The following is a 27,502-nucleotide window of genomic DNA, read 5'->3' as shown; positions in this document are numbered from 1 at the left end:
TTCCATCACAACCTTGAATCTAACGGTGTTATGGTCACTACCTGCAAATGCTCCCCCACCCACCGATACCTCTACCATTTGCCCGGCTTCATTCCCTAAAATTGAGTCCAGGACCATCCCCTCTCTTGTAAGACCTTCTACATATTGGCTTAAAAAGCTCTCCTGGATGCATTTCAAGAATTCCGCTCCCTCTAAACTTATCACACTATGGCTAACCCAGTTAATGTTGGGGAAGTTGAAATTCCCCACTGTTACTACCCTATTATTTTTACACTTCTCTGAAATTTGCCTACATATCTGCTTTTCTATTTCACTCTGACTGTTTGGGGGCCTATAGTACAGTCCCAGTTCTACCCGCATGGCTTCATTTGAGGAGCCTTCAAAGATGTCATCCTTCCTTACTGCTGTAATTGATTCCTTGAACAATATTGCGATACTCACTCCTCTTTTACCTCCTTCCCTATTGCCTGAAGACCCTATATCCTGGAATATTGAGCTGCCAATCCTGCCCCTCTCTCAACCATGCCTTTGTGACAGCAATGACATAATGTGTTAATTTGTGCCCTCAACTCATCTGCCTTATTTGTCAGACTCCTTGCATTAAAATAAATACCATCCAACCTTGCCAAACTCCCTTGTGCCTTAACTAGCCTATAATTTCTATGCCTTCCAGACTCATTTGCTCTCTCTTCTAATTTTGGCTGGGCATCTCCCCCTGCTGAACCTCCTCTCAGGATCCCATCCCCCTGCCAAGTTAGTTTAAACCCTCCCCAACAGCACTAGCAAACCTCCCTGCAAGGATGTTGGCCTCATTCTGGTTCAGGTGCAACCCGTCCACCTTGTACAGGTCCCACTGCCCCCAGAAATGGTTCCAATGCCCCAGAAATCTAAAGCCCTCCCTCCTGCACCATTTCTCCAACCATGCATTCATCTGGACCGACCTCCTATTTCTGTACTCAATAGCACATGGCACCGGAAGTAGTCCAGAGATTACTACCTTTGAGGTCCTGTTTTTTAATATGCTTCCGCGCTCCCTAAATTCTGCTTGCAGGACCTCATCCCTTTTTCTGCCTATATTGTTGGTACCAATAAGTACCACGGTCTCTGTCTGTTTCAGTGGAAGACAGTGACAAGACTGTCAAAGAATAACCAACTCAGTCATCACATATCTTTAAGTCGGAAGCATCAAGACCATCAAATTCAGCCTGAAGCCAGTGGAGCCACCAAAATACAGACTATACTCTTACTTATTTTTAAATTGGCTCTAATTTGGCCAATCTCTCCTTCCCTGGTCATAACAGCTCACTTGTGTCATTTATCAGCCCCATGATTCTTGTCACAGGGTTAACAGTGCCAATCTGATCATTGAATTTTATTCAATGAAAATCAACATCTGATTAGTGACAAAAAACACAGTTGAGGTACTTTGTGAAATAAGTTAACCACAATATTTTACATGACATATAGGTAGCTAAAGACTCAGAAAAGTACCTACTGCCTACCCTCTCAAATTTCATTGTTCAAAATTTAAGCTTGTTTATTGTAGTCAGATTGTGTTCCTATAGCTTTTTTTACTTCATGGTTTAGTTTAATATTGTAACATGTGGAAATGAAAGTTGTTAGTGATGGAACAAGTAAGTTTAAAGTCAAAATTACCATTTCACTAGAAGCACCAAATTTACTATAATTTCATAGCTAATAGCAGATGGATAGCGCAATACACATTAAATAAACCACGATTCAGTTTCTCTGTGATATTAATTTCAGGTATCATTTTTACAGTTGATCATCTTGTTCCCACTTATAACTAATTTACATAATGTTCTTTTTACTAATTAGCCTGGGTGCAATGTGGTTGCAGATTAGAATAGTCATCATTTGTGAACAATTTACAGGTTCACCGACATAGTTTGTGGACACTTGAGAAAAGAAAGGAGGGGAAATAAAAAAATACTCAACAAAAATGTAATCAAAAAAAGTTGATTTAATTCAAGATGAGTACTAACACACTGCTGGTATTCATTGCATCAGAAGCAAGTGACTGCATGCATGGAAGAGACTTGTCCTGCAACATTCTGGGCATCTTAAAGCATTGGAGAAAGATTGAAGTCTATGCTTATTTGAATCAGCAAATACCGATAAGCAGACACTACCCAACTCTGTCAGTGTGAAATGTTCCATATGCTATACACTGTAAAAGTGAAATAGTTACTCCTCAAGTCACATTTCTCTTGTTCATAATAATCCACCTCATTCCTTCTTTTCATAATAATCCACCTCGTTCCCTCTTACAGGTTCAGCAAGATGAGCATGTCCACATCCATCCTCACTTAGTCTAAACCTTTTTTCGAGTTGCACTAAATGAAACTCTGCATCCCAGTGTAATACAAGTATACAGGCAAAGAATTTGACAAATGCAGAAGTGTTATTTTGAAGGATTTTTTGTGGGGAGGTCCAAAAATAGTCATGTTGAAACCTACACAAATTGGCATTTGCACTATTGCTACTTTTGAACAGATTTCAGTTGCCTTTATAAAAGATTCCCTATAAGAAAATGGGACAAGTTTGAGTAACCTTTTACCTCTGAAAGCTGAGTGAGCTTGCATTTTGGGACGCAGTTGTCTATCACAGGTAAATTGTGCCAGCAATCCAGCTACAAATCGTAGTTTAAAGGTGCTGTGATCTGTCTTCACTAGTAAGAAGCCACTGTGCCACACCACAGTGGAAGCACTGATCTGAATAATAGAGACAAAAATAAAGCAGAGTGTTTATTACTGTACCTGAACCTGACTTAATGAACTGTGCAGTTCAATTAGTATTCTGCTCGACTCGAATTATTTACATAGTGCATAAAGAATCCCCAACCAAAGGTTGCATGCACACACTATTCATTGAGAACAGGGTCCTTAATCAAACAAATTAACCATTTTATAATATTCACAAAATTAATGCTTTAAAGGAAGGCACATTATGACTTCCTAACCTATGTTGCCACCCTAGGCTGTGCAAAGAGACTGAATTTGTTAAGTATTGAAAACATGCATGATTATGAGAAGGAAGGGTGGGAACATTCCACTTGGCTGACAGGGATGTATTGAAGAATTATACTTGGATCAGCAGTTCAAAATAATAGCCAACAGGCAGATATCTGGTACATTGGTGTTGTACGTGTAGATGAAAGAAAGCTAGATGAGGCCAGTTTATGCAGTATGAATTGCAGTATTTTCTATTGTTTACTTTCTCCAACAAGTTGAATAGGTGTCTCTGTAGATTTTAGAGTTCATTGTGTTGTTCCACTTCATGTGCTTGTGATAATGATCACACAGCCAGACGTGTCAATAGATTATTTATTCTTTAATTCTATTTGTGCCACCTTATCCTCCCACAAAATATCAAATTGCGTGGATAAATGTCAAACCATAGATCACATTACGACGTACCTTAAGTATTTTGGGATTGAGTCACAGCAAAATTACAGCTGGAATTCTAGTTGTGGGAAGATAACAATTGCCTTTTACTGCTGTTTATTCCTTCTAGAACTCTTGTCAGTGTTACTGGTGAATAAAAGTTTTGTTGCTGTCATTCATTATTACTGTCACAATAGCTTATTATTCTTCATAAGCAAGTGTGATGATTAAAAGATGAAACCACCACACCAAATTATCCATTTCACTGACCTGCCTATAAAATGTAGCTGGCTTTCTGCTCGTCACAGTGTGTCATTTAAACACAATCTTTGGAAAGTCAAATGATGCGCTCGTGACATTTTGAAAACAAAGTGTTTTTCTACTTGCTGCATAAACATCACAGCCAATGAAAAAGAATGGGAAAGGATTTAGATTGTGTAGTCTTATTTCTTGTTCCATTAAATGAATCTAGCAACATGGCCACTGTTTTTATCTTGTGGTTCAACTTTAAAACATGTGAATGTAAAAAGTTTCTGAACATTTTTTCATACCACAATAAAAATTCTGAGCATGTTTGACAAACAGTGGATACAACAGTTTTAAATAAGTGGATCAAACATCAAATGACTCTACATCATCATTACTGTATCCAGTGGAGCACCATATACACTCAACTGGTTGTGAGAATCTTCATCAAAAATAAAGTCAGATCATTGCAGGTATACCATCAGAACAAGAAGCATCACAAAGCAACAGTCTCTGATTTTTGTGAGCTTCTTTCTCACATGCCCTGGCCCCACTCCACACCCCCCCCCACCCCAAATATAGATGCTAAGAAACATTAGTTTCCCCACTGAGAATGTTTCTTTGTCTTTGTCTTTGTTTCCTGGAAGTATCTGACAAAGCCGCTGGGGGTGTGGCTTGTAATAATGAGCAGCCGCTTACAAGGAGGATGTTTAGGTTGGACTGGATTAAAAAGAAATGCAGTAAGGAAAAAGGACATCAAAATTCATGAAGGGTGACGATGATGAATTGGTCATACGTTTCTTGACAGAGAATCTGACACCAGATCAAGTGGTGAAAGATAACTGGCCAAGGAAGATATAAAGAGAAAGCAAAGAAGCAAAACAGAAGGTTTTGTCTCAGAATTTTTAAATTTTCTGACAAGTGCCTTACCTGATTACAGCTAGTGTAGCCATACATACGTGTATAATCGCAACGAAATTTTCAGGGCAAAATTTAAGAGTTTTGCTAAGGATAGTTAAATTCCCTTAATAGATATAGGTTAGATATTTACTGAAACTATGGCAATGGAAAAATATGTACTTTAAAGTATTGATAATGCCTTTTAGTTTCAATGTATTCTCAAAAATTAATAAATAAAACCAAAAAAGGTAATTCCAGCACCAAACCTTAAAAGGCTTTTGAAGGCATTCTATTGCAGCTATTTTCTGGGAAATTGTCAATTGGAACACAAAGCCAGAACATTATTGCCACTATCTCTGTGTTCTCAAATAATGTTCAGACAATGCCAATGCCTTATCTGGCTAACCATTTTCATCCATGGCCATGCAATTACCATTCATAGTAGAAGACTGGTGAAACTCAATAACACACATAAAATTAATGAGAGAATGTGTGTGTGTGTGTGTGTGTGTACAATTTAATCTTAGTGAACTAAAAACACGCTTTATTTACGCCTGGCTAACTCCTTCAGGACCCCTGGACACCATCATGGTGACAGGCTATTGACGATAATTGCCTGTCTGAAATCAAATCTAACTTAGTTTAATATTATTAGGGACAAGTGTCGCACTGGACCAAGAAAAAGTGGAAGCCATCCAAGCATGATAGGATCAGGCTAGACTGAAACTAAACATTAACCTTTTGGTCTGATTTGGCAGAATGTAGTGCACATTTCCATCTAGGGACCTATCATGAAAATGAGTAAAGAACCTTCAGAGAAAGTTCACTCGACTGATTCCTGGGATGAAGGGGTTATCATGTGAGGAAGAGTTGGACAGGTCGGGCCTTCCTTGGAGTCTAGAAGAATGTGATGTGATCTTATTGAAACATATAGGTTCCTGAGGGGACTTAACAGGGTGGATGCTGAGAGGATGTTTCCCCTTGTGGTAGAGACTAGAACTGGAGGACACAGTTTAAAAATATGGTGTCTCCCATTTAAGATGAGGAAATTATCTGTGGATAATTACTTAACCTGTGGAATTCTCTTCCCCAGAGATCAGTGGGTCAGGGTCATTGAATATTTTTAAGACTGAGTAAGATATATTCTTGATTGACGAGGGAGTCAAAAGGGGGTAGACAGGAAACTAGAGTTGAGACCACAATCAGATCAGCCATGATCTTATTCAAATCACAGAGCCAGCTCAAGGGGCCGAATGGCCTACTGCTCCTAATTTGCATGTTCATATGACATACCTGAACTCTGATTCAGATAGTTGACATAATCGATGCAAATAATTTCTGCATGTTTTTGCTACCTCAAAGCATTGTGTAACTGTTGCAGGCTCTATAATCTACTTGTTTAATTGCATGGTGCATAGATTTTGAGTGTGGTAATTTTTTTTGCAATTATTTACTGAAGTATTTGCTACTTGAACTGCTGTTTTAAGTGGGGGAAGTTCATTCCTTGTTCATGCTCATTTTGCCTATAGTCTTGTTCACTTTGGGAATTTCCAGTGTCCTCTATTCATATCGACAGGTTTCTCTACACAACCAAACATCATGGGCTAGTTGCTCAGCTGGTTTCATTGCATGCATACTCAATCATTTTTATGCATAGACATAATCTCTGGTTGACCCCAGGGCCAGTCTCATCCAGTCATGGCTGCTTTGTTTTCATTAATGGAGTAGGTAAAGAGGCATGACTTTAGGGAGTTACTAACAGTATGCCAACATTGGTTCGATACTGCTTTGAAATGCAGGACTCTGCGAGGAATTTGCTAAGTGGGTTAGCATTAGCATTGCTTCCGTGCAGGTATACCTTTCCTACTATTAATAGGACGTCTGCTGATGTATTAAGAAACAGGCCTCACCATCTGAAAGATGCAGTGTGTGTCTTTTATAACAACAACTTGCATTTACAAAGCATCTTTAAAGTAATAAAATGTTCCAAGATGCTTTGCACAGCATTACCAGGCAAATTTTTTTTCACCAAGTCACATGCAGAGATCTTAGGATGGGTGTCCCAAAGCAAGGTCAAAGGGGTAGGTTTTATGGAGCGACTGGAAGGAGGAGAGAGAGGTAGAGTGGTGGGAAGGTTTAAGGAGGACATTTATAGAAGCAAAAGCCCATGTATTTTGCAGATTGCAGAGAAATCTGTTCAACATTTTAATTTCAGGAAATTATTGCAGAGCTATTACTCATGATCGTTAGCACTTGTTAACTGTAGTGTAGTGCTGTCTGCTGCTGATAACAGTTATTAGAGTAGCACTGACTGAAATATTTTACCTGCAGACTCAGCAATATTTTCTTAACACTTGGAAATGAGCTGTTACAACAAAATAGTAAAATCGTGCCTGAATAGCAGAGAATGTTGGAGGTCATGTTGGTCCTAGTATGGAAATGGTCTCCCTATCAGCAAATATATTTTCCCACAGCGTACTGAAATTGTGCTGCCCCCAGAAAAATTAAAGCCTTGGTGAGAGACATTGGCATTTTATTCCAAATCCATTCTGTAGCACCTTTAAGACACAAAGTAGTTATTGAATGTAAGAGCTACTTCATGATATATACGGGCAGAGATTTTCACTTGGCGTGTGGGCACTTCCGACCCGCTCGAGCGTGAAATTGCGTGTGATGATGTCGGTCGAGCGTCCCAATGTTGTCGCGCGCTCACCCAATATTTCGGTCGGCGGAGGCGCACGAGAGTCAGAAGCACGCCTGCCGACAATTAAAAGGCTTATTAAGGCCAATTAAAAGGCTTATAATTAACCAAGATTTCTCATTGCCCGTCCAATGTTACAGTTGGCGGGCGGACGAATCAGCCAGGGGAGCCTTTGCATTTTTCTGGAAACCTCATCGGCGAGCGGGATGAGGTTTCCGTTATTAAATTAAAAAATAAATAAAAATGTACGGCAGAAGTTTCATCTTGTATGTGATCAGGTAACTGATTCTGATGCATGGGCTTTTTTTTTAAACGGAATTTTACATTTTCTTTTCATTGCTTTTCAAATCTTCGGCTCCCTGAGGCAGCTGTCTGCCTTCAGGCAGCTTTCATTCCGCGCTCACCCACGCCCATGCTCACGACAGCGCCCGCCCTCCTCCTGCCCCCACCCCTGCAGCGCTGAGCATTTCAGCACACCTTTCACGCTGGCTGCCCATTAATTCTCCAGCCAGCATGAAATTATGGTTGGGGGCTGATTGCAGTTGGTGGTCCTTTCCCTGGCCACTCCCAGGCCCTCTGATCACGCACATCCACCAAACGAAAAATCCTACCCTATTGCGAGGATGTGCTTTTTTTTTTAAAAAAAAATTCTAATTCTTCTTTTTCTGGCTGGATGTATGCAAAAGAGACAAACTGAATCCTATTAAGACAATGGAGGACTGCCAGTCAGCTACATTATATAAGCTTGCATTCCACCCAGTGTGATGAAAAGAAACAGACACTCAAACCCCTTAATAAAGACAGAATTACCTGGAAAAACTCAGCAGGTCTGGCAGCATCGGCGGAGAAGAAAAGAGTTGACGTTTCAAGTCCTCATGACCCTTCGACCCTGCCACCACTCAAACCCCTTGGTGCGTGAAAGACCTCATCTCCTGTGAAACTTCTCAAAATTTTCGAGATGAGGCGTCAACATTTAATTACCTGTTCTGAAAACAATGACTGCAGCAGACAGGGATTAGTCGAGTTCCTCTGGAATATACAGTTAGCAGGGTATTTTAAGGGCTGTTTACCAAACAAGAGAGATCAGAATGCTGTACCGAAAACAGGCTGAAGCTGTTTGCCCTCTCTGTCTCTGTCTCTCTCTGAGGTATTGTGCCCAGATTTGCAAAGTAATCATCCTGAGAAGAGAACTCTACTGCAAACCGGGGTCCTTTGGAACTAAAACATGGAAATTGGCTCCATACAACTACACCCAGAAAGACAACTGAACAAAATGACCGCAACACTGAATTATCACATTGAGACCAGCCAAAAAACAGCTGACCATATACTCCAATGTCTTAACCTCTTCATGAACCCTAAAAAAATCTTTAAGTCTATCTCTTATTCTACCATCTGTACTAGTGTGTGCCTGGGCCCAGGGAACGTGTGTGAAATATGAATGGTGGTTTCGAGTTACGTATTTTTTTTAAATTCGGGAAGTAGTTTCAATAAACTTGTGTTGTTCTTTGTTTAAACTCAGAAAATCTGTCTGACTAATTCTTTATAATCTGAAAGTGTAAATAACGCGACTCTTGCAATATTGACAAATTCTAAATTCACAAAAAAACTCTTGTTTAGTCAGACTTGGTGTGCTAGATTCAGGGAGTCATTTTTACCCCTCCTTACGTGGAGTAAGGCGGGGTAAAATATTCACACACAGCAAAATGAGGATGGACCAAGGATATCATTTCATTCGTAGCTAATTTCTCTATTCGTTTCACAAATGTGGAAAACCTAATTATTACTATCACAAGCATATTCTGAGTTCTTTTTAGTAAAATAAATGTTTAATTATTCCTTGATATTCTTAAATGACCTGCATTTCCAATTGTACCCCCTCTTTTGCTATAAAGAACATCTACAAACATAATGGCCCATAATTTGCTGTCAGAATAATGGTGGAACTGCATTAGACAGGGCGCAGAGGAGATCTACGAGGATGTTGCCAGGACTGGAAAGTTTTAGCTATGAGGAAAGATTCGATAGGCTGGGGTTGTTCTTCTTGGAATGGAGGAGGTTGAGGGGAGATTTGATTGAGAGGTACAAAATTGTGAGGTGCTTGGACAGAGTGGGTGGAAGGGCCTATTTACTTTAGCAGAGAGGTCAGTGACTGGGTGATATAGATTTAAAGAAAGATTAGAGGGGAGATGAGGAAAAATGTTTTCACCCAGAGCGTTGTAGGGGTCTGGAACTTACTGCCAGGAGGCAGAAACCCTCAACTCATTTAAGAGTTGTCTGGATAAGCACCTCGAATGCTGTAACCTGCAGGGCTACAGACCAAATGCTGGAAAGTGGGGTTAGACCGGGTGGCTCGTTTTTTGGCTGGCACAGACACAAAGGGCCAAGTGGCCTTCTTCTGTGCCATAAACGTTCTATGATTCTAGTCTATGATGACCCTTTTTGTTATTTGTGTGTAAATGATACAGCAACTTCAGGAGAGAGGTAAATGCTCATTTAAATCCAGTTGTCCAAAAGGTGCTGTCTGTGTTGTGCTCTCTGCCACTAGCTTTCTGAAAATGGCATCACACTGTCTCCCTCACAATTGAAAAGATTTGAACAACAATAAGTTACTGCATTTGCGTGGTAGATCCAAACTAAACTTGGCATAAAGTTAAGACTTATAAATGTCAGTCTAAGTAACATTATAACAACGTGTTATGGGTTAATTACTGCCAGCCACCCTTTATAACACTGGAAATTACAAGTGTGGATTCTCATTCCTTCAGTTTTAGTTGTTGTTGGAAATTTTAAAATGCAATTTAGAAAAGATTGCTTTTCCTTTACCTCCCTTAATTCAATTTTGAAATGAAGGACAGCAGAACGTGACCTTCACGCTTCCAAAAAAAAATGCATCATAAAACAGCACACAGCAAAAATATCATTTGAATCTGAATAGAAAACTGATAATACCTGACAACTCTGGGGAATCCTTTTGCATAAACATGCCTTTAGAAGTAAATAAAACAGGAATGTAATTTCCGCAGAGGTTATTAATCTCAATACGATATGCCAAAGTACCTGTCAGACCTTCAGCTTGGCTGCTTTCACACAATATTAACTGAATTACATTTATATCGGGAGGCTTGAGATCATGGGGTGGAATTTTACGACAGTGGGATTTTGCGGTCCCGCCGAAGTCAATGGGGCTTGCCACATTTTACGGCCCTGTCCCTGCCATGATGGGGCTGTAAAATTCCAGCCCATGAAATCAAAATATTGACTGAGAGTATGTTGGTGTGAAGCATGGTTTGTGCTGTTGACAGCTGCTCTGTGGGGTGGACTTTGATGTTAGCAGAGCCACCCAGAGTTGGGGGCCATGAGAAATAGTGCAGTGTTGTCTGAAAAAACCCCAGTGAGCACTACACAGTCTGGATCCAAAGTAAATTTTAGATCTAACATGTTTTAAATGCTCTGTCATGATCCCTGCATTTACCTCCTCACTATTGCTAACCCCTTCACATTATTTCTGTTGACTTTCCTAGCTGATGCTGGATGTCAGCCAATATGAGAAGCGGAATTTAAATTTGACAGGGGCAGGGGAAGATTGCAGCCTCTTGGGAACAAATTAACTAATTTCTTTATTCATAAACACTGTTCTGCTTTGACCAAAGTGCAAGAAGGTTGCCTTCAGGGCAGGATTTTTTGGATGGTGGGTTTTCTGCCTTGCCACCCAAAGAGTCAGCAGGGAATGCATTGAGTCCCCACCAATACTGCCTGCCATGCAGCCATTTAACGCTCAAAGGTACCTTCATTGGCTGGAGATAGGACTTCTGCCCCTTACTCAGGAAGAAGTCTCACATCAGAGAGCTACTGGCCTATCAGGCTGGCTGGCAGCTCTATTGTCCCAGCAGCACCAGTAGCAGCTCTGGATAGGACTACATGCAGTCCCGAGGTTCAAAGTCCAGACCTGGCTAGTGCAGGTGGTCACATCATGGGGAGAGTGGGGTGAGGCCCAGGGAGGTGGGGAGAGTGGGGTGGGGGGGTCTTGATGGAGAGGCCGGGGCAGGAAGCACTGGTGAGGGACTGACCTTGGTGGGGGAGGTGGGTTAGAGGGGCGTTACACCCGACGTGCAAAGGAAGCCATTGAGAGAGGTGTCCCCCTTCCCGCCCGAGGCCTGATCAGAGTGATGTACCAGGCATCTCCCTGCCCCTGAACTCCTTCCGTCAGCCTGAAAATTGAGGCCGAATGGGAAACGGCCCTTAAGTGGACATTAATTGGCCACTTAAAGACCTCAACTGGGGCAAAGTTGAGTAGGCTGAACTAGGCCTTACGGTAAAATTGTGAACAGGTTGAGGCAGGTTTAACCCTTGCCAATCTAGATTACTTCCTAAAGCTAGTCACAATGGTTCACATTAAAGTATGTAATGCCTAACAACTGCTTGCGCCATTTAATCAGACCATGATACTTAAGGTTCCAGTGTCACCAAAAACTGCATTTCCTGCACAAATGTGCTGGCTGAGGATATTACTTTGAAAAATAGTCGTCACAAAGGATCTTTGCCGCAGTGACATTTCTGCATTTTGAAACTACAAATCTTTTTGGAGTGAAACCTTTTTATAAAGGATATTTAATGCCAACTTAGGATTTTACAAACTATCACCATATACTGACCTTGCCTCAAAGGATAGGATGACATAGGGGTTCAAAGGCCTGAAATTCTCTAAATAGACACACAGCTGAAGAGATTAGGACAACATGTTTTGCTTTTAAATGATTACTTTCTTTAATTTTTAACCAGCTCTTCGAAAGTAAATTTGCCTCAAAAGACATTGGCCCTGACATTGCCTATCCCCATGGAAAGAAGGCACAAATGAGGGAAAGAGATATTTCACAGCACTGATCATTTGGATGCAAGGGGCATGTGCTACATCCAGTTATGCAGTGTTCAGGAGGAAGGGCGAGCACTTGAAATGTTTTTTTGGCAGGCAGGGCTGCCAAAGAGGAGGGCTCAGACGATGGGACTTTCTCAGTCTAAAATTTCTAATGGTCTCGAGGCCAGGTAATTGGTGTGGTTTGGGATGCCTCTCCAGCATAAGCAAAAATCTAACCAGTTTTAAAATTGATATCAAAGCAAATTTGTTGGGCTGGATTTTATGGTCCTCCGCTGGCGTTCTTGAAGGCAGAAGCACTCGCAAAATGAAGCATATAGCCTGGCTGGTGCCTTCCCGCCCACTCAGACCTGTCTCCCAGTTTCCAGGGCCTGTTTGGGCTTCGGGCCGCCCGATCTCCTTTTGGCCTATTGAGACACTTAAGTGGCCGATTAAAGCCAATTACATGCCTCAACCAACCCCTGCCACTATTTTACCTGTGGCAAGGGGAGGCCCAAGCCAAGCAGGTAGGCCAGCAGGTTTTACTGGGCAGGCTGGTGTCGACCAAGAAGAGGGGGACCTCTTCCCCCGTGCCCATCGGAGACATGCCCCACCCAAGGTCATATCCCCACTTTAACCCTCCCCTGGCGTCTATAGCTCGGCTCAGCCCCCTACCTCCCTGAATCTCTCGCTGGGGCCTGCCAACCAGGCCTCGCCCATACTCTAGAATTATCTTAAACCCGGCTTCCATAACCTCCTCTTCTTTGGGGTCTGGCTGTAATCCCAACAGTGGCCACCACTCAGTTGCTGGGACCACAGAACTGCCAGCCAATCAGATTGGCCAAAAGTTGTCTAAGGCAGGCCTTTCCCCCCAGATGGAGATGGAAGTTTCACCCTGATCCAATTGCTGGCTCTCTACGGGGTAGCTGGCTTTCTTCTGGGCAGGCTCCGACCAACTTTTTAGTCTGGAAAACACCTAAGCATGGAGTATTAGCGTCTACTGTACATGTGCAAATAGTTCTACTTGTTAATAAAGACTTACAGTTAACCTACTGAAGACTACGAAGACTTATTTAAGAGACACTGTTCTGTAACCAACACCCTCCCAACATGATAGCAGTTTGGGATCAAAAACCCTCAACCTTGTTAAAATGCTGAACAAGCCAAGATGCTGGAAGACTAAGAGAAAATTTCAATGAAAATGCTGACCTGAGAAGCTCCCAACAGAAGCTGAAGGTGGAGTGAAAATTCACCAGAAAATACTCCAGAGATCAGGCCTGGAAGCTGAAGGCAGAGATATTTACTGCAGTAGCAGACTCCATTGAACCTTCCTTGGGAGTCCAGCTTCAGAGTACAGAGACCACAGTGTCTGCAGTGGTGAGCTAAATCTTTTCAAGTTCCAGGCTGCAACTAGTTATAAGAACCCTTTCCCTAATACAGTGTCAGAGACAATGTTGAAGGAAAGCTCATCACTAAAACCCAATTCACCAGAAGAAGTCTCAACGCGTGGCCTCCGAATTCATCAGATAAGAAAAAAAGAACAAATTATTTAAATCTCTCAGGAACATCGTGACTGTCCAGCTCAGAAAATGGTAAGCATAACTTTAAATTCAAATGCTTCGTTACTCGTCATTGCAAACCACGGAATGATAGATTTCAGCACACAGCCGATCCGGGCAGCCATTGCTAAGAGTCTTCTTCAAGAAGCGCGCTGTCACCATTTTGCGGAGCCCACCAAAACCAGCAAGCAGGGGAAATTCCTTCGTCTCGGAGTCAACGCCGACATCTTGAAAGCTTGTAAGCTCTTAAAACTGCACATACACTGTTTAAAAATAAGGGGTCACCCATTTAAGACAAGAGATGAAGCGAAATTTTTTCTCTGAGGGTTAGGTGTCTTTGGAACTCTCTTCCTGAAAAGCCGGTGGAAGCAGAATCTTTGAATATTTTCTAAGGCAGAGGTGGATAGATTCTTGGTAAGCACGGGGGTGATAGGTTATCGGGGGTAGGCAGGATGCAGATTTAAGGTTACCATCAGATCAAATGGCAGAGCAAGCTCGAGGGGCTGAATGGCCTACTCCTACTCCTCGTTCGTATGTAAATTTTTTTTTAGCATGGATCACTATTCAACATTTCCAACACAATTTGGACTAACTCAAGGCCCAGACCAGTCACATAGCTGGGGACTTGTTTTGAAAAGCTTCCTGACATACAGCATTGCTTCAGACTTAAACAAAAAGTCTGCAAACTTACAAGTTAAAGAGGATCTAACCCTGGACAAGGCAATCCAGTTAGTTAGACCTGTCTGAACTCCATGAGCAGCACAGGACAATCTTAAGGGAAGGGAATAAAACATGCGGTAGAAGCCAACCCTCAGTTGCAGCTTATCAGGCCACAAAGACACATCGACAATCCAAGTCAGGGAAAGAATTTCTCGAACTGCCCAGCAGAGTGACCTTGCCAGTGCTGCAGTGTGAAACGCCCTCACAGATATCCTATTATCATAGGGCAAGTAAAGCCCTATGCTTTCACTGTAACAGGATGGGATGCCATGGCAACCTGTACAAGTCAAAACCCCAGAAATGCTCAGAATGCCCACAAGTAATCCACAAGGCCGAGACCGAAAACCCTGGGGATACACAGCCATGGTTCTTGGGTGAGGTCAAAATTGTGGCATCGCATTCTGGAATGCAGACATCTTTGTCAATGGCACCTAATAAAATGTAAAATAGATTCAGGAGCCGGAATAACCATCCTGTTGGACAAAGAACCATGGCTTGTGTCCCAATGGCTGACACCACCCACGGTGCCCCTGTATGCGGCAGGAGGATTGATACTTTCAGTCAAGGGCACACTGCAGGCGACACTAAGCTATAAGGACAAAGCAATCCAGGTGACCCTGTTTGTTGACCACAACCAGGACGACTCTCTATTAAGCTGCAATGCCTGCGTCGAACTGAACCTCCTGCAAAAGATTGATGAGGTCAACCATCGAGGACCTGGCCCCAAGTACAAAAGTGAGTTGCCAATGTTCTTTACAGGACTGGACCATCTGAAAAATGCGTACAGGATCACGCTGAGAAATGATGCCAGACCAGTATACCTTTTCACTCCATGAAAAGTCCCCCCACTCGCTCACAAAGAAAGTACAGCAGCAACTGGAAGAGATGGTGAGCATGGGAGCCATCACTCCAGTCACACAACCTACCACACGGTGCTCTGGGATGGTCCCAGTCCAAAAACCAAACGGGTCCCTCCGCATTTGCATCAACCTGTTACAGCTCAACAAGGCCATAGCCAGAGTGTTTCAAACCATGTCCTCAGTGGACGAGAGTCTGACTAAACTCTCAAAGAGCACAGTGTTTTCAAAACTAGATGCACAGTGGATTCTGGCAGCTTCATCTCAATGAGGACTCCCAGCCCCTCACCACACTCATTACCCACTTTGGCAGACTCTGTTCCCACCGCCTGCTCTTTGGGATCACATCAGCACCAGAGATATTCCAGCATACAATGTCAGACATTTTGCGGGGCTGTCAGGGTGCAGCAAAACCGCTTTGCAGTTATAGATGACCATCTGGTCTATGACCAATGGCTGGCCATCCCTGCTTTCCTGCAGCTAGATGTCCTTCAAAAAATACATCAGGGTCACCTGGGCATCACTAAGTGCAGGACCCAGGCCCAATCCACCGCCCTGTGTCCAGACATCTCCAAGGCGATACAAGAGACCATTGCGAGTTGCCAGGTTTGTGCACTGTGCCGGCAGGATCAAAGGGAACCCCTCACCCCCATGCAATTCCCTCACAGGCCCCGGGAGAGGCTGGACATAGACCTGTTTGTCTACAATAGCAAATCCTTCCTGATAGTGGTGGACGACTTTTCCAGGTGGCTGGAGGTAAAGCAACTTTATACGACTACCACAGCGACAGTCTTCAAAGCGCTAAAAGATATGTTTGTGAACCACGGCATCCCGGATGAGATCATGCCTGATAATGACCCACAGCTCTCCAAGGCATACTTCACATGCTTCCATCACCGCACCAGCTCTCCAAGGTATCCACAGTCAAATGGAGAAACGGAACGAAGGGCCTGCATGGTGAAGGCCCTCCTGAAAAAGAGTGAGGACTTCCTTACCGCACTGCTTACATACAGGCCCAGCCCCTTACAATGCTCCCAGTCCCCATTCGAGCTCCTGATGGGCAGGAAACTTCGGATCCTGCCAAAATAAACTAATGCCAGAGCTGGTGACCAAAAATTACCTATACATCCAAACGAAAGAGCAGTCTTACAGACAGAAGCAAGCTCCCATCTACAACAGAAGGCACTGCACCAGACACTTGCCACAGCTGCAGCAGACAGACAAGGTCTGGATCACATACGTTGAGAAAGAAGGTATGGTCCTCAGATAGAACAAGAACCAACCTTAGTCCTACCAGATTGGCATGGCAGAGGGCAGGGTCAGAAGAAACAGGAGGAGTCTCTGCCCTATCCCTAGACTGGCCACTCCCATTGCACAGTGGAAAACTATCAAGGAAGACACCCAAATGCCAGTCCAACCTCAAGCAAACAGGAAGAACAGGAAACAACAGAGCCTACCATTCCTCTGACAGACTGGTGAATGAGATATGGAAAGGTTATAAGGCCTCAGATCACCTGAACCTATAAATTCAAGGCCTTGAAGGGGGGAAATGGGGTAGTGAGAATGTTGGAATAATGCTAATACAGTATTAGCAATAATAGCAACAATGTGTCAACAACAATGTAAATGTTTGAGACTGATAACAATGTGCACTAAACTAGTGTAACTCCAGAAATCTTGGATAAAGACTTGGGGGAGGTGTAGTATAAGAGTCTGGCACATACAGGGCTAATGTGGGACTGAGTACAGTACCTCCCGCAGAGTGATATAAGGCACATGACCCAGACCCAGGGGTTATTGTGGTCCTGAGTAGAGATGGGAAAAGCATGGAGATAGCTCCTAGCCTGTACCCTTTACTGTACAAGTATAAACAGTTCTACATGTTAATAAATACTTACAGTTAACCTACTAAAAACTATGAAGACTTCTTGAAGAGACACCGTTCTGTAACCAACACCCTCCCAATAACTACCAGCCTAAATACTGAATAATCGCAGTGTGTTGTATATCTGTGATGTAGTGATATATATGAATCTGTCCTTGTATATTGCCAGGAAATGGGATTCTGGCCCATTAGTGAATATCTATGAATATAACATCTCATCAATGTGTAAATAAGCATTTGTCAGTAATAATTTTTTAAAGTGTTTACTTTTGCTGCAATTGAAAATAAAACGTCCTTGTTGTCAGCTTGGACAGAAAGTTTGATCCTTAACAACTAAGCTGGCTGGCTCTCTGCCTCATGTGAAGTTACAATCTAACCTCACTTCGCTGTGGACTCAAGTCTGTATCCAAGAATCGTTTGATGCTATGTTCTAAACATTGCTGCTAAGGAAAATGAACAGAGCTGCAATTCATCCTGGTTTAGACTTTCAATAAGTGCAGCAGTTGAGTTGGGACTGAAGCTTTCTTTCATTCTTAATACGAGGGGAAAATTTCATCCATGTGTTTCCCATTTTCAGATTAGCCAACTGACCTCAATAGAAGCTGCTCAGCACGTGCATGCAAATCTGATTAGTGCCATTGCTATATGGCGAATGCTTTAAAAAAAAACGCCCGACATCTTGATTTGCCAGCCACGCTGATGATTGCTCGTTTTATTTTGGGCCACTAGGTAAGATATTTCATGAAAACACACTGGGGCAGAAATTGTTCTCAGGCAGTGGTGAGAAGCAGGTGGTTTCAGATCAACTGCCCATTATACACAGCATTTGGCATTTAATCTCATTAATTGTAGTGGACCTGAATATTAGAAGCTGCATATAATGGGCGACTGTTCCAGTTCCACCCGTTTTGCTTCTTCATCCCTGGCTGAATTTCTACCCCACGATCTCACCATGGGATAGAAATAATAATCTCAGTGACGCTCTTGCTGGTTCAACATACAGCAACAATAGGCACAATGGTCAGAGAGTTATGACAGCTCTGATCTTCTGAAGAAACAAAATGCATATTGGGACAAAATGACTGAAAGAATTATAAAAGTAAATTGTTCTTAGGAAAACCACTTGTTACTTCAAAACTTTTTCATGTGCCAAATGCCTCATCCAGAATAAATAAAATTGGGGCAACACTGATGAATTTTCCACAAAGAATAAACATTTTTTAAAAATTCTTGCTAAATCAGAATAGCTGTACATGTTGTTCATTAAAATTGGTCCATTTATGGATCAATCTTCAAGGTATCTTACAACTTTCATCCATTTCTCGAGTCACAGACTTCAAATACAAAAGTTTAACATGGAATGTCAAACTGGACGTTCAAATAAGCACAATCCAGAAAGGATGAGGTGTAATTACAAAAATACAAAGGGCAGAATTTAGCATTCCCTCTCCAGTGGGTTTGTAGACAGGGAGGTGGGATGGGTGGGGTGCCTCCATCAGCAGCCTCCGTTTAACATCGAGCACCAGCTCCCCCCCCACCCCAACAAAAAGGTCTGACCCCTGCGGAGGCTCCCCCTAGCCTCTCGACCAACACCCCAACCCCTTTCTGTCCGTCTCTCCAGGCCTAACCTACCCTCCCTGCCCTGAGACCATCAAAACTTACCTGTTCCTGGACTCTCGAGACTTAGATTCTGTAGACTGCTTGCAGTCCCAGTCCTGTCCACTGCAGCTTCTGATGATGCAGGATTGGCTGGCAGCTCCCTGAGGTGGGACTTCCTCCCAAGTGAGGGGCGGAAGCCCCGCCCAGAGCCAATTAACGCAAAGAATCAGGACTTTGGTCAGAATTTTACATTCGGCGTGCGGGCCGACACGCTGGAACGTAAAATGGCGGGCGGTGATGTCGGGCGTGCGTCCCGATGTCACTGAGCACCATCACGATATTTCGGTAGGCGGGTGGGCTATGAGGACGGAGGCGCGCCTGCCATTAATTAACGGGCCAGTTAAGGCCCTTGAGGCACTAATTGCCCGTGCGATTTTCAGGGTGTCGCACAGGCACAACGGGCAGGCGGGTAGGGGACATTTTCAAAAACCTCATCCACCGGCAGGATAAGACGGGGAGTGGGCTCGCTAATGCGAGTTGTTAGTAGTTTAGATTATTACTTGCTGCTGCTTGCTTGTGAACAGGACAACTTCATTTCGCTTCAGAGCTGCTTTGACAGAAATAACAGGCTTCAGTTCAAGACTCTGGAGGAGTCATGACACTTGGGGCCTTCTAGGTATCACACAGCCTTCCCTTACCCTGGGAATGGGGATTATTGTCTTCGCTGGAGGCAACTCCTCCGAGGAGGAAGAGAGGGCCAGAAGTGGGAGGAGGCCAGGCATCCCTATTCAGCCTCCAGGGGAGTGACCTGTGGGAGGAGAGGCGCAGGCACAAGAGGCACACGGCCAACAGGAAGTCCAAAGTGGAAGGGGCCGCAGAAGACATCACTATCCTGCTGCCAGGGTTTACAGGCGCTGATGCAGCTACCTCAATATGCCTGAGGTGCAATGCCAAAGGAGGCTCTGCCTCTGAAGGGAGACAGTGACCTCCATCTGTCAGATGATCAGCCCTGAGATCAGCCCCAATTGTGTGGGTGGACACCCCGTGCCAGTGGCGCTGAAGGTCACAATGGCCCTCAACTTCTATGCCTCTGGCTCTTTCCAGGGATCAGTGGGTGATCTTTGTGGAGTCTCCCAATCAGCTGTCCACAGTTCCAAGCTGGTGACAGACGCTGTGTTCAGGCGTGCTTTGACTTTAATTCACTACCGTACGGACGATGCCAGCCAGGCAGAGCGAGCCAGAGGTCTTGCAGGGTTCCCTCTCACCCAGGGTGCAATTGACTGCACACATGTGGCCATCAAGGCACCAGCGGGTGAGCTGAGTGCCTTCGTCAACAGGAAGGACTTCCACTCCATGAACGTGCAGATAGTGTGTAATCACAGGATGCTGATTCTACAAGCCTGTGCAAGGTATCCAGTTAGCTCCGATGATGCTTACATCCTGAGACACTCCCAGGTGCTGTTCAGTGCTGCACCCAGCTGGATGGATGGCTGCTGGGTGACAAGGGCTATCCCTTCAAAAGGTAGCTCATGACGTCTCTCCGCCATCCAAGAACAGAGGCCGAGCAGTGGTACAATAAGAGCCATGCCTCCATAAGGGCGGTGGTAGAGAGAACCATCGGTCTTCTCAAGATGCTCTTCCGATGCTTGGACTGCTCAGGGGTGCGCTGCAATAGCACCCATATCCTGTGTCACTGATAGTGGTTGCATGCTGCGCTCTCCACAATTTGGCGCTGGAAAGGGGGAACGCAGTGGAGGAAGAAGATGTAGACACAAATGCTCTGGCTGCAGATGATGAGTCTAGTAGTGACTTTGAGAATGAGCATGCTCAGGAGAACGCTGAGGGGATAGACCCTGACCTGGGCAACCTCCAGAGAGGCAGGGACCCCTGCGAGTCTTTGATCCAATGCTCCTTCAGCTAGCCTACCAAGGACGAACCACCACCACATGCCAGGGCTGCAGGCTCCATATCGATACCTGACAGAACATTTGCTTGGTGAACAACATGCACCATGTGCCATTTCAGTAAAGCTCAATGTCAAACAAGTCACTTATAACATCATGGGTTACCCTTCACCTGCAGAATTAATAAAGCACCCAGAGGCTTGTTGCACACAAGCACATTTAATGGTGTGGTGCCTGGCATACATAAAACAAATTAAATGGAAAGCTGTTCTCCATCACACCTACGAATAACTAACTTAAAAGTGGGGCAAAAAAATATCACCACTGATAAGCCTGTATTGTGCTTAAGGTGCTTTAAGTTTGTGTTTATGGGTGCTACGTCTAGGTGCTCCCTCCTTGTTGGCACCAGCACTGGAGACAACCTGCTTCTGTTGGCCTCGATGACCTTGGCGGGTGTCCTCTGGCCTGTGGAGCCTGTGCTGGCGCCACCTGGGAGGGAGCGGCCAGTAGCACGGTTGGCATCTCCCCAGTCGCCGCAGCATCATTGGATGCCATGGTCACTGGCAGAGGGGCGGAGGAGCTGCTGCCCTCATTCGAAGCACCCTCAGAGGAGCCCGCAGAGACGACAAGCAGGTCGTGTGCCAAAGTCAGGTTGCTTTGGACTTTCCTGCTCACCATTGATGGATGGGCACCTAGCTGGGATACTGGGAGCCCAATCCATCTTCCACACTGACACTGACCACCTGAGGTCATTGCTGGCGTGAGAGCTTGCAGGTCCAAGCGCATCCCCAGGAATCCCTGAATGAGTTCCCTGAGTATCCTCTCCACGAGAGTCGCCACTCTCTCCATGGAGGAGGCTCCTCCAGGCGCTCGGCCATGAGGGTCGTTGCATTGCTCATGCTCTGCATGTACTCCTCCACAATGAAGACCATGGCACAAATTCCCTCATGTATCTCCGCCAGATCCTCCTGCACATCCTGCTGGACTTCCAGCATCTGCTGCCTCAGGGACAACCCCAGCGGCCCATCATCAGCCTCCGACTGAGCATGTTCCTGATCCCCCAGCAATCCTCCGACTGCCGGCATCCTGGGCACTCTCTGCCTCTATCTTCACCTCAAGCGAAAGTGAAGTAGCCTCGCCGCTGTGCACCGAGATACTATTTGCTGATCTAATGCCCGCTGAGGTGCTGGTATCTGCGCTGGTGCCTGCCTGGCTGAGAGAGTGTGACGCTGGTGTGTTTATATCGTCTTGGGTCCTCTGGGGTGAGTGGTGGACCTTCAGGCTCCTGACCCTGACAGGCTTCTGGTGAGCCTGAAAGGAAGAACAAGGACATGTTGAAGTTGTTACACTGTTACTGTGTAAGCCTGGCACTTGGATCAGGGTGCCCTCGTCTTTGCATTATCAATGGGGATTCCATGTTCGAGGCTCACATCTATACAGAAACAACAGTGGAGTGGTTGCTATAACAGACATTCTGACCTCAGTGCACTGCATTCTTACCTTCCTGTGGCATACCAACCTCACCTCAGCCAGTTGACCTAGGCACATGGCGCCTCTCCAGCTCCAGTCCCTCTTGCTTGTATCTGGACAGGATTAGAAGGTGGGGCGCTCCTCTGCCAGTCTGCAACCTTTCAGCATTGTTGTGGGCTGTCTTCTCCTGAAAGGAGAGAGGAGCATTGAATAGTCCACCCTGTACTTGCAGCACCATTAAAGCCTGGCCAACCCCCCCGAGGAATACCTCACAGGGCTCTGCCAAATCATGGCCCTGGAGCCACAAGACACTCATTCCAAGCAGCCAGGGCTCAACCCCTTGCCCAAATGCTGCCTCATTGACATTTGCCACTCACACTAAGAACTTTCAGATTCTGGGTGGGGAGTCGCTCCTAACTGCTCTGCAAAATGACCCATGCCAACAGAGTATTCACCCTTCCCAATCGCAGGAGGTCATTGAACCGCTTGCGGCACTGCGCCATGTGCGCCTCACCACATCATGGGAGCTGACCCTGGATGCCACCTCCTCCCAAACCTTTTTGGTGATGTGGGGGGGGGGGCTCCTCTTCCCATCCCTGGGGTCTAGGATATCCCGGCGTGCTGCCATCTCCTCCCGGTGGGCAGCGAGACAGTCATTGGAAAACCGCGGGGCCGACTGCCCTGCTGATCTGTCCTCCCACCTGCCGTGTTGAGCACTGATGTTCCGCATGGCAACGGTCCTCCGAAGTCAATGGCAGCCTTCGCATGGTTGCCTGCGCCGTTTTTGAATAGGCCGCCAAGGGATCATTGGACCTGGTGGACATTGAGCTCCCGCAAACCCCCGCCCCCCTTCACACTGATGCCGGAGATGCGCATTACGCTGGGCAAGCCTTGATTGGCCCGCCCGCGTAAAATGGCGGCGTGGACCCGATCACGGCCAGTGGTCAGGCTCCCGACCGCCACCTCCCCCCCACCCCACTCCCGCTCTCATCGAGCCCGCCTGGCCTATTTAAAATCCTGGCCTTTAAATCCAAGTCCAGCGTTTCGATTTCAATATCCAAAAATATTGTTTCAAATTCAGATTTATGTAAAATAGAACATTTGCAGGAACAGTGAAAATAAAGCCCACATATCCAGGCTGGAAGAGACATTACTAATTTACAGAAAGGTGCCACATTTTACTAATTCGGAAATAGACTGTTGAAAACTGCTGGAAGTTATTTACAGAAGTTCTGAAAATCCCATAGTTGCATGCAATTGTGGGAATGCACTAACATATTCTTGGCTACAATTTTTACAGCAGGGATGGAGGAGGAAGTGGCTGGTTTCATTAATCAAGGACTGATTACATCAGTAGGATGAAAAGTTTATTTTGTTGGAAAAAGAGAATAAAGGATTTGTTACTGTTTCAGAAGTAGATTATAACTCACTGAATAATGGGAAGTGAATTGAGCAGGAGATTTGTAAGGAATTCAGAGGTTTGCAGTAGAAAGAGTTGTAATTAAGGAGGATTTTAATTATCCAAATGTGGTCTGGAATAAGACATACTTCATCAGTCAAAAATGAGGAGAGTTTCTTACAAAGCATCTAGGACTGTACCCTAAATCAAGTTGCCTCCTGCCCAACAAAGAAAGATGTTTGTGTCAGATCAGGCACTAGGTAACAAAGCAGGATACATTTCTTTTTGAAGGCAGCTTACACTTGGAAAATACTGACCATAAACATGATTAGATTCAGATTGACAACTTAAAAAGAAATCTGTTTTCAAAGTATTAGGTTGGTTATTTCCAGAGAGATGAAAGGAGACTTAACCCAGATTATTGGTTGAAAAACATTGCATTTCAAACCATGGACCAGCAATAGGAGATAGCCTAATATGAAATAGATAGAGTACAGATGATAAGCAACAATAGTTTCAACAACTTTATTTATACAGTGCCTTTAATGGAATAAAATGTTCCAAAGCACCTCACAGGACCATTATAAAGCAAAATTTGAAATTGACTCACATAATGAGACATTGGGGCAGATGACCAAAAGCTTGGTCAAAGAGGTAGGTTTTAAGGTGCGTCTTAGAGGAGGAAACCAAGGATGGGAAGTGGGGAGGCTTAAGGAGGGAATTCCAGAGCTTAGGGCCTTGACAGATAAAGGCAAGACCACCAATAGTGGAGCGATTAAAATTGGGGATGCTCAAGGGGCTACAATTAAAGGAGTGCAGATATATCAGAAGGTTGTGTGGTTGGAATTCAGGAAGAAAAAGTTATCAGGAACAAAAATGGAGATGTGCATTTTATACATAAGAATAGCAACGAATATAAATCAAGTACATAATTTTGAATTTGCATAAAATATTGGTTAGTCTCCAATTGGATTACTGTGTGCTGCCACATCACCTCATTGTTAAGTCAACAAAAAGATGCCATGAGGATTCAGCTGAATTATACTCTGTCCAGGATTTTACAGCCCCTGCCACAGCATGTCTCCCCTTGGCGGATGCGGTGAGCTATTTAATTCTCCATTCAATTTGGCTGGACCGTAATATCCCACCGGCCGGTCGGGGCTGTAAAATCCTGGCCCAGGAGTGAGAGGTTGTAGCTATGAGGAAAGGCTCTAAAAACAAAATGTTTCATCACTAAAAATGGAGGCTACGGAAGGATCAGACACATTTTTCTCAAATTATGAAAAGTCTTAGATGTTACGAGGGAAAGATTGTTTTCATTGATTGATAGGTAAAGGAGCAAAAACTCAACATTATCAAAAGAAAGGAAAAATACTTGCATTTATATAGCTCCTTTCACAGCCTCAGGACATTACAAAGTGCTTAAAGGAAAGAAGAGGGTTTCAAAAGAATTTATCACATAGAGAGATCAAATAACAATGTGGCTATTATGGCAGGCACCAATACTATTTAAAAGGGATTGGAGGAATGTTAGAACATGGATTAATGGCAAGGATTCACAAAAGTTCAGGGAGATGAAATTTAACAGTGTCGCTTCAGTTATGGCACTTGCTCCACAGGCTAGATTGTCTCCATTTCTGCTGCAATTTCCATAACCATTGCAGAAAGAAAAAACTTTTCTATTAGTTATAGTCTGCTAGAAGTTTGCAACTTCTAGAAGTTTCAGTTGAAGGTTTATGTCACTGCTTGCTAATTTGAGCTACAGCTAAGCCCATTGCCCTGCATTAAGGACAGAATGTGCCACTGACTGCGCTGTTTTTCCTCCTAAAGTTGCAAAGTTAATTCCTGGGCCCAAACACTGGTATCATTAGTAGGTAAATTGAACATTGTGGAAAATAATTGGAAACATGTAAATTTGGGGAAAGTTCTGAACAGCTTTGATTGCTGTAAATAGTCTTTTGTTCTTTAAATTCAACATATTAGGAATAATGTCACTTATTCCTAATGGTGTCATGAGACTTCCTGGCGCATGGTCAAACCACTACATTGCTTTTGCCTTTACCACAAACACGGATTGTTCACTGGGCCCTTCTGTGAATTGTATTTCGTAGCTGGGTCTTTAAAAGGAGCAGCTTTGTTTTCTTGAATGGACTGAATGTCACATCCTTCAGAGGAATAGAAACAGTGAACAGTGTACTTTTTGTAACACTTACAGGATGTGCCCTGGTCTGCAGTCACATTAAAGCAGTGACCAGAAGTGAATTGAACCCTTTGCAGCATATGCTGGAGGCAGCTCAAATTCAACATGCAATTTAAGGACAATTTGCTTTAAAACTTTTTTCCTTGGCAGCAGTTGCCATTCAAGAGAATCTGACACAATGAATATTTATTAAGCGTGTGACATTTGGAGCAATTTTAAAACATTTAATTCGAGAACTAGCATTTCTATATCTTATTTCAGCACTTGTACCTTCTTACAGTGCCCATTATGTTGTGGATTTAAGGGCCTCACATAAAGAAAGCTTCAATCAGAACCATTATCCAGCTGTACCTATCCTTGTGTTAGTATTCCAAAAAGCCAAAGCTGCATGGTAATTTCCAATTAATAAAACAGGTTACAGCCATTGTAAGCCACCTTGCTCAATAGATTTTCAACACCAAGAGGACTTAGTTGGGTACTTGCAGCATGGAAAATAAAGAGCCTACATTTACGTAGCAACCTTCACAACCTCGGGTCACTGCTGTGATGCAGGAGACATGGCAGCCAATTTGTCCACACCAAGTTCCTACAAACAATAATGAGATAATTACCAAGTCATCAGCTTTTGGTGATGTTGGTTGGGGGATAAATATTGGCCAGGACACCAGAGAGAACTCCCCTGTTCTCCTTCAAAGTTGTGGTTGTGAGATCTTTTGCATCCACCTGAGAGGGGAGATGGTTATAACATCTCTGAGAAACAAAGTTAAATTCACAACTGATTTATCTGCAACATTCTTAACTATTCGATTTTCATTTGGCAGGGTTTTTTTTGCATTGGGTATCCTTTTTTTTACTTAGAGACAGGCAACTGTACAACATCTGGCAATCTGCTAAATGCACTTTGGTAAACCTTTTCTAACATAGGCAAGAGACAAAGCTAATAGATTCAAATGCTGTTAGTCAGTAATTGTTTCTAGTTCTCTAGAAAGATCAACATTTGGAATGTTAACTCATCTAATCTTTCCACAGATGCTGAGTGACCAGCTCAGGGTTTCCAGCATTTTCTGTTTTCTTTTCGGGCCTCTTATCAGTTGTTTGTCATCGTTCGATTACAAATATGGCAGTACACGTGATTACAGCATGCGCAGGGCAGACTACTAGCACGTATAATCTAGGGGAAAAAAAGTGCATTTCAGTTTATGGAATTATCCCTCAGATGAGGCAGAGATTCCCAGTGGTATTTGCAACATATTGCTGATTGGATTTTTTGTTATATATTATTCCCTGCCTGGAGAGGAAATAGTGATTCACATTTCTCACACTGTCTAATGCCATTTCCTTCCAGTTGTAGTTTTAGTGTGATCGTGCGCTGAAAATACATTTGACTTCATGTTTGAATTAGACATCCTGTACCTTGGAGATTGAACAAACATCAAATTGCATCAAAATGCCTGGAATTGCAGGTAAAACAAACACAAAACAAAAGCTTCCCAATGACACTGATCAAAGAATAGAAATTGAAATAAATCAACTGAAAAGAATGATGATTTAAAAAATAATACAAGGAGATTGCAGCTTATGCAAAGTTAGCTGGTGGGCGTTGGATTGGTGGGGGATAGTGATGAAACAGAGGGTTATAACTGGCTACAAGTTGTGAGGGGTCGACTGTTCAATTTACAACTTGAAATTGCTGTCCAAAGACCCATTCTGCAAGTGCATATGTAAGGACATGCACATTCATAGCTGAAATATAAACAAATTTTAAAAATTCTATTAAAAATATGGAATTATCAGAATGAAAAA

General features: G+C 43.8%; 1 protein-coding gene across 1 annotated transcript in view; it reads left to right on the top strand.

The window, feature by feature from the left end:
* Positions 1-27,502, top strand: part of LOC121281504 (multiple epidermal growth factor-like domains protein 9) — a 328,993-nt gene that overhangs the window by 126,607 nt on the left and 174,884 nt on the right. The window contains exon 3 of the mRNA XM_041194448.1: positions 15,479-16,156. Coding sequence (XP_041050382.1) covers positions 15,479-16,156 — 678 coding nt within the window. The remainder of the gene's footprint in view (positions 1-15,478; positions 16,157-27,502) is intronic.

This window comes from Carcharodon carcharias, chromosome 8, assembly GCF_017639515.1.
Source record: "Carcharodon carcharias isolate sCarCar2 chromosome 8, sCarCar2.pri, whole genome shotgun sequence".
Lineage (NCBI taxonomy): Eukaryota > Metazoa > Chordata > Chondrichthyes > Lamniformes > Lamnidae > Carcharodon > Carcharodon carcharias.
The sequence above is the reverse complement of the archived record's forward strand: the minus strand, read 5'-3'. Positions and strand labels throughout refer to the sequence as shown.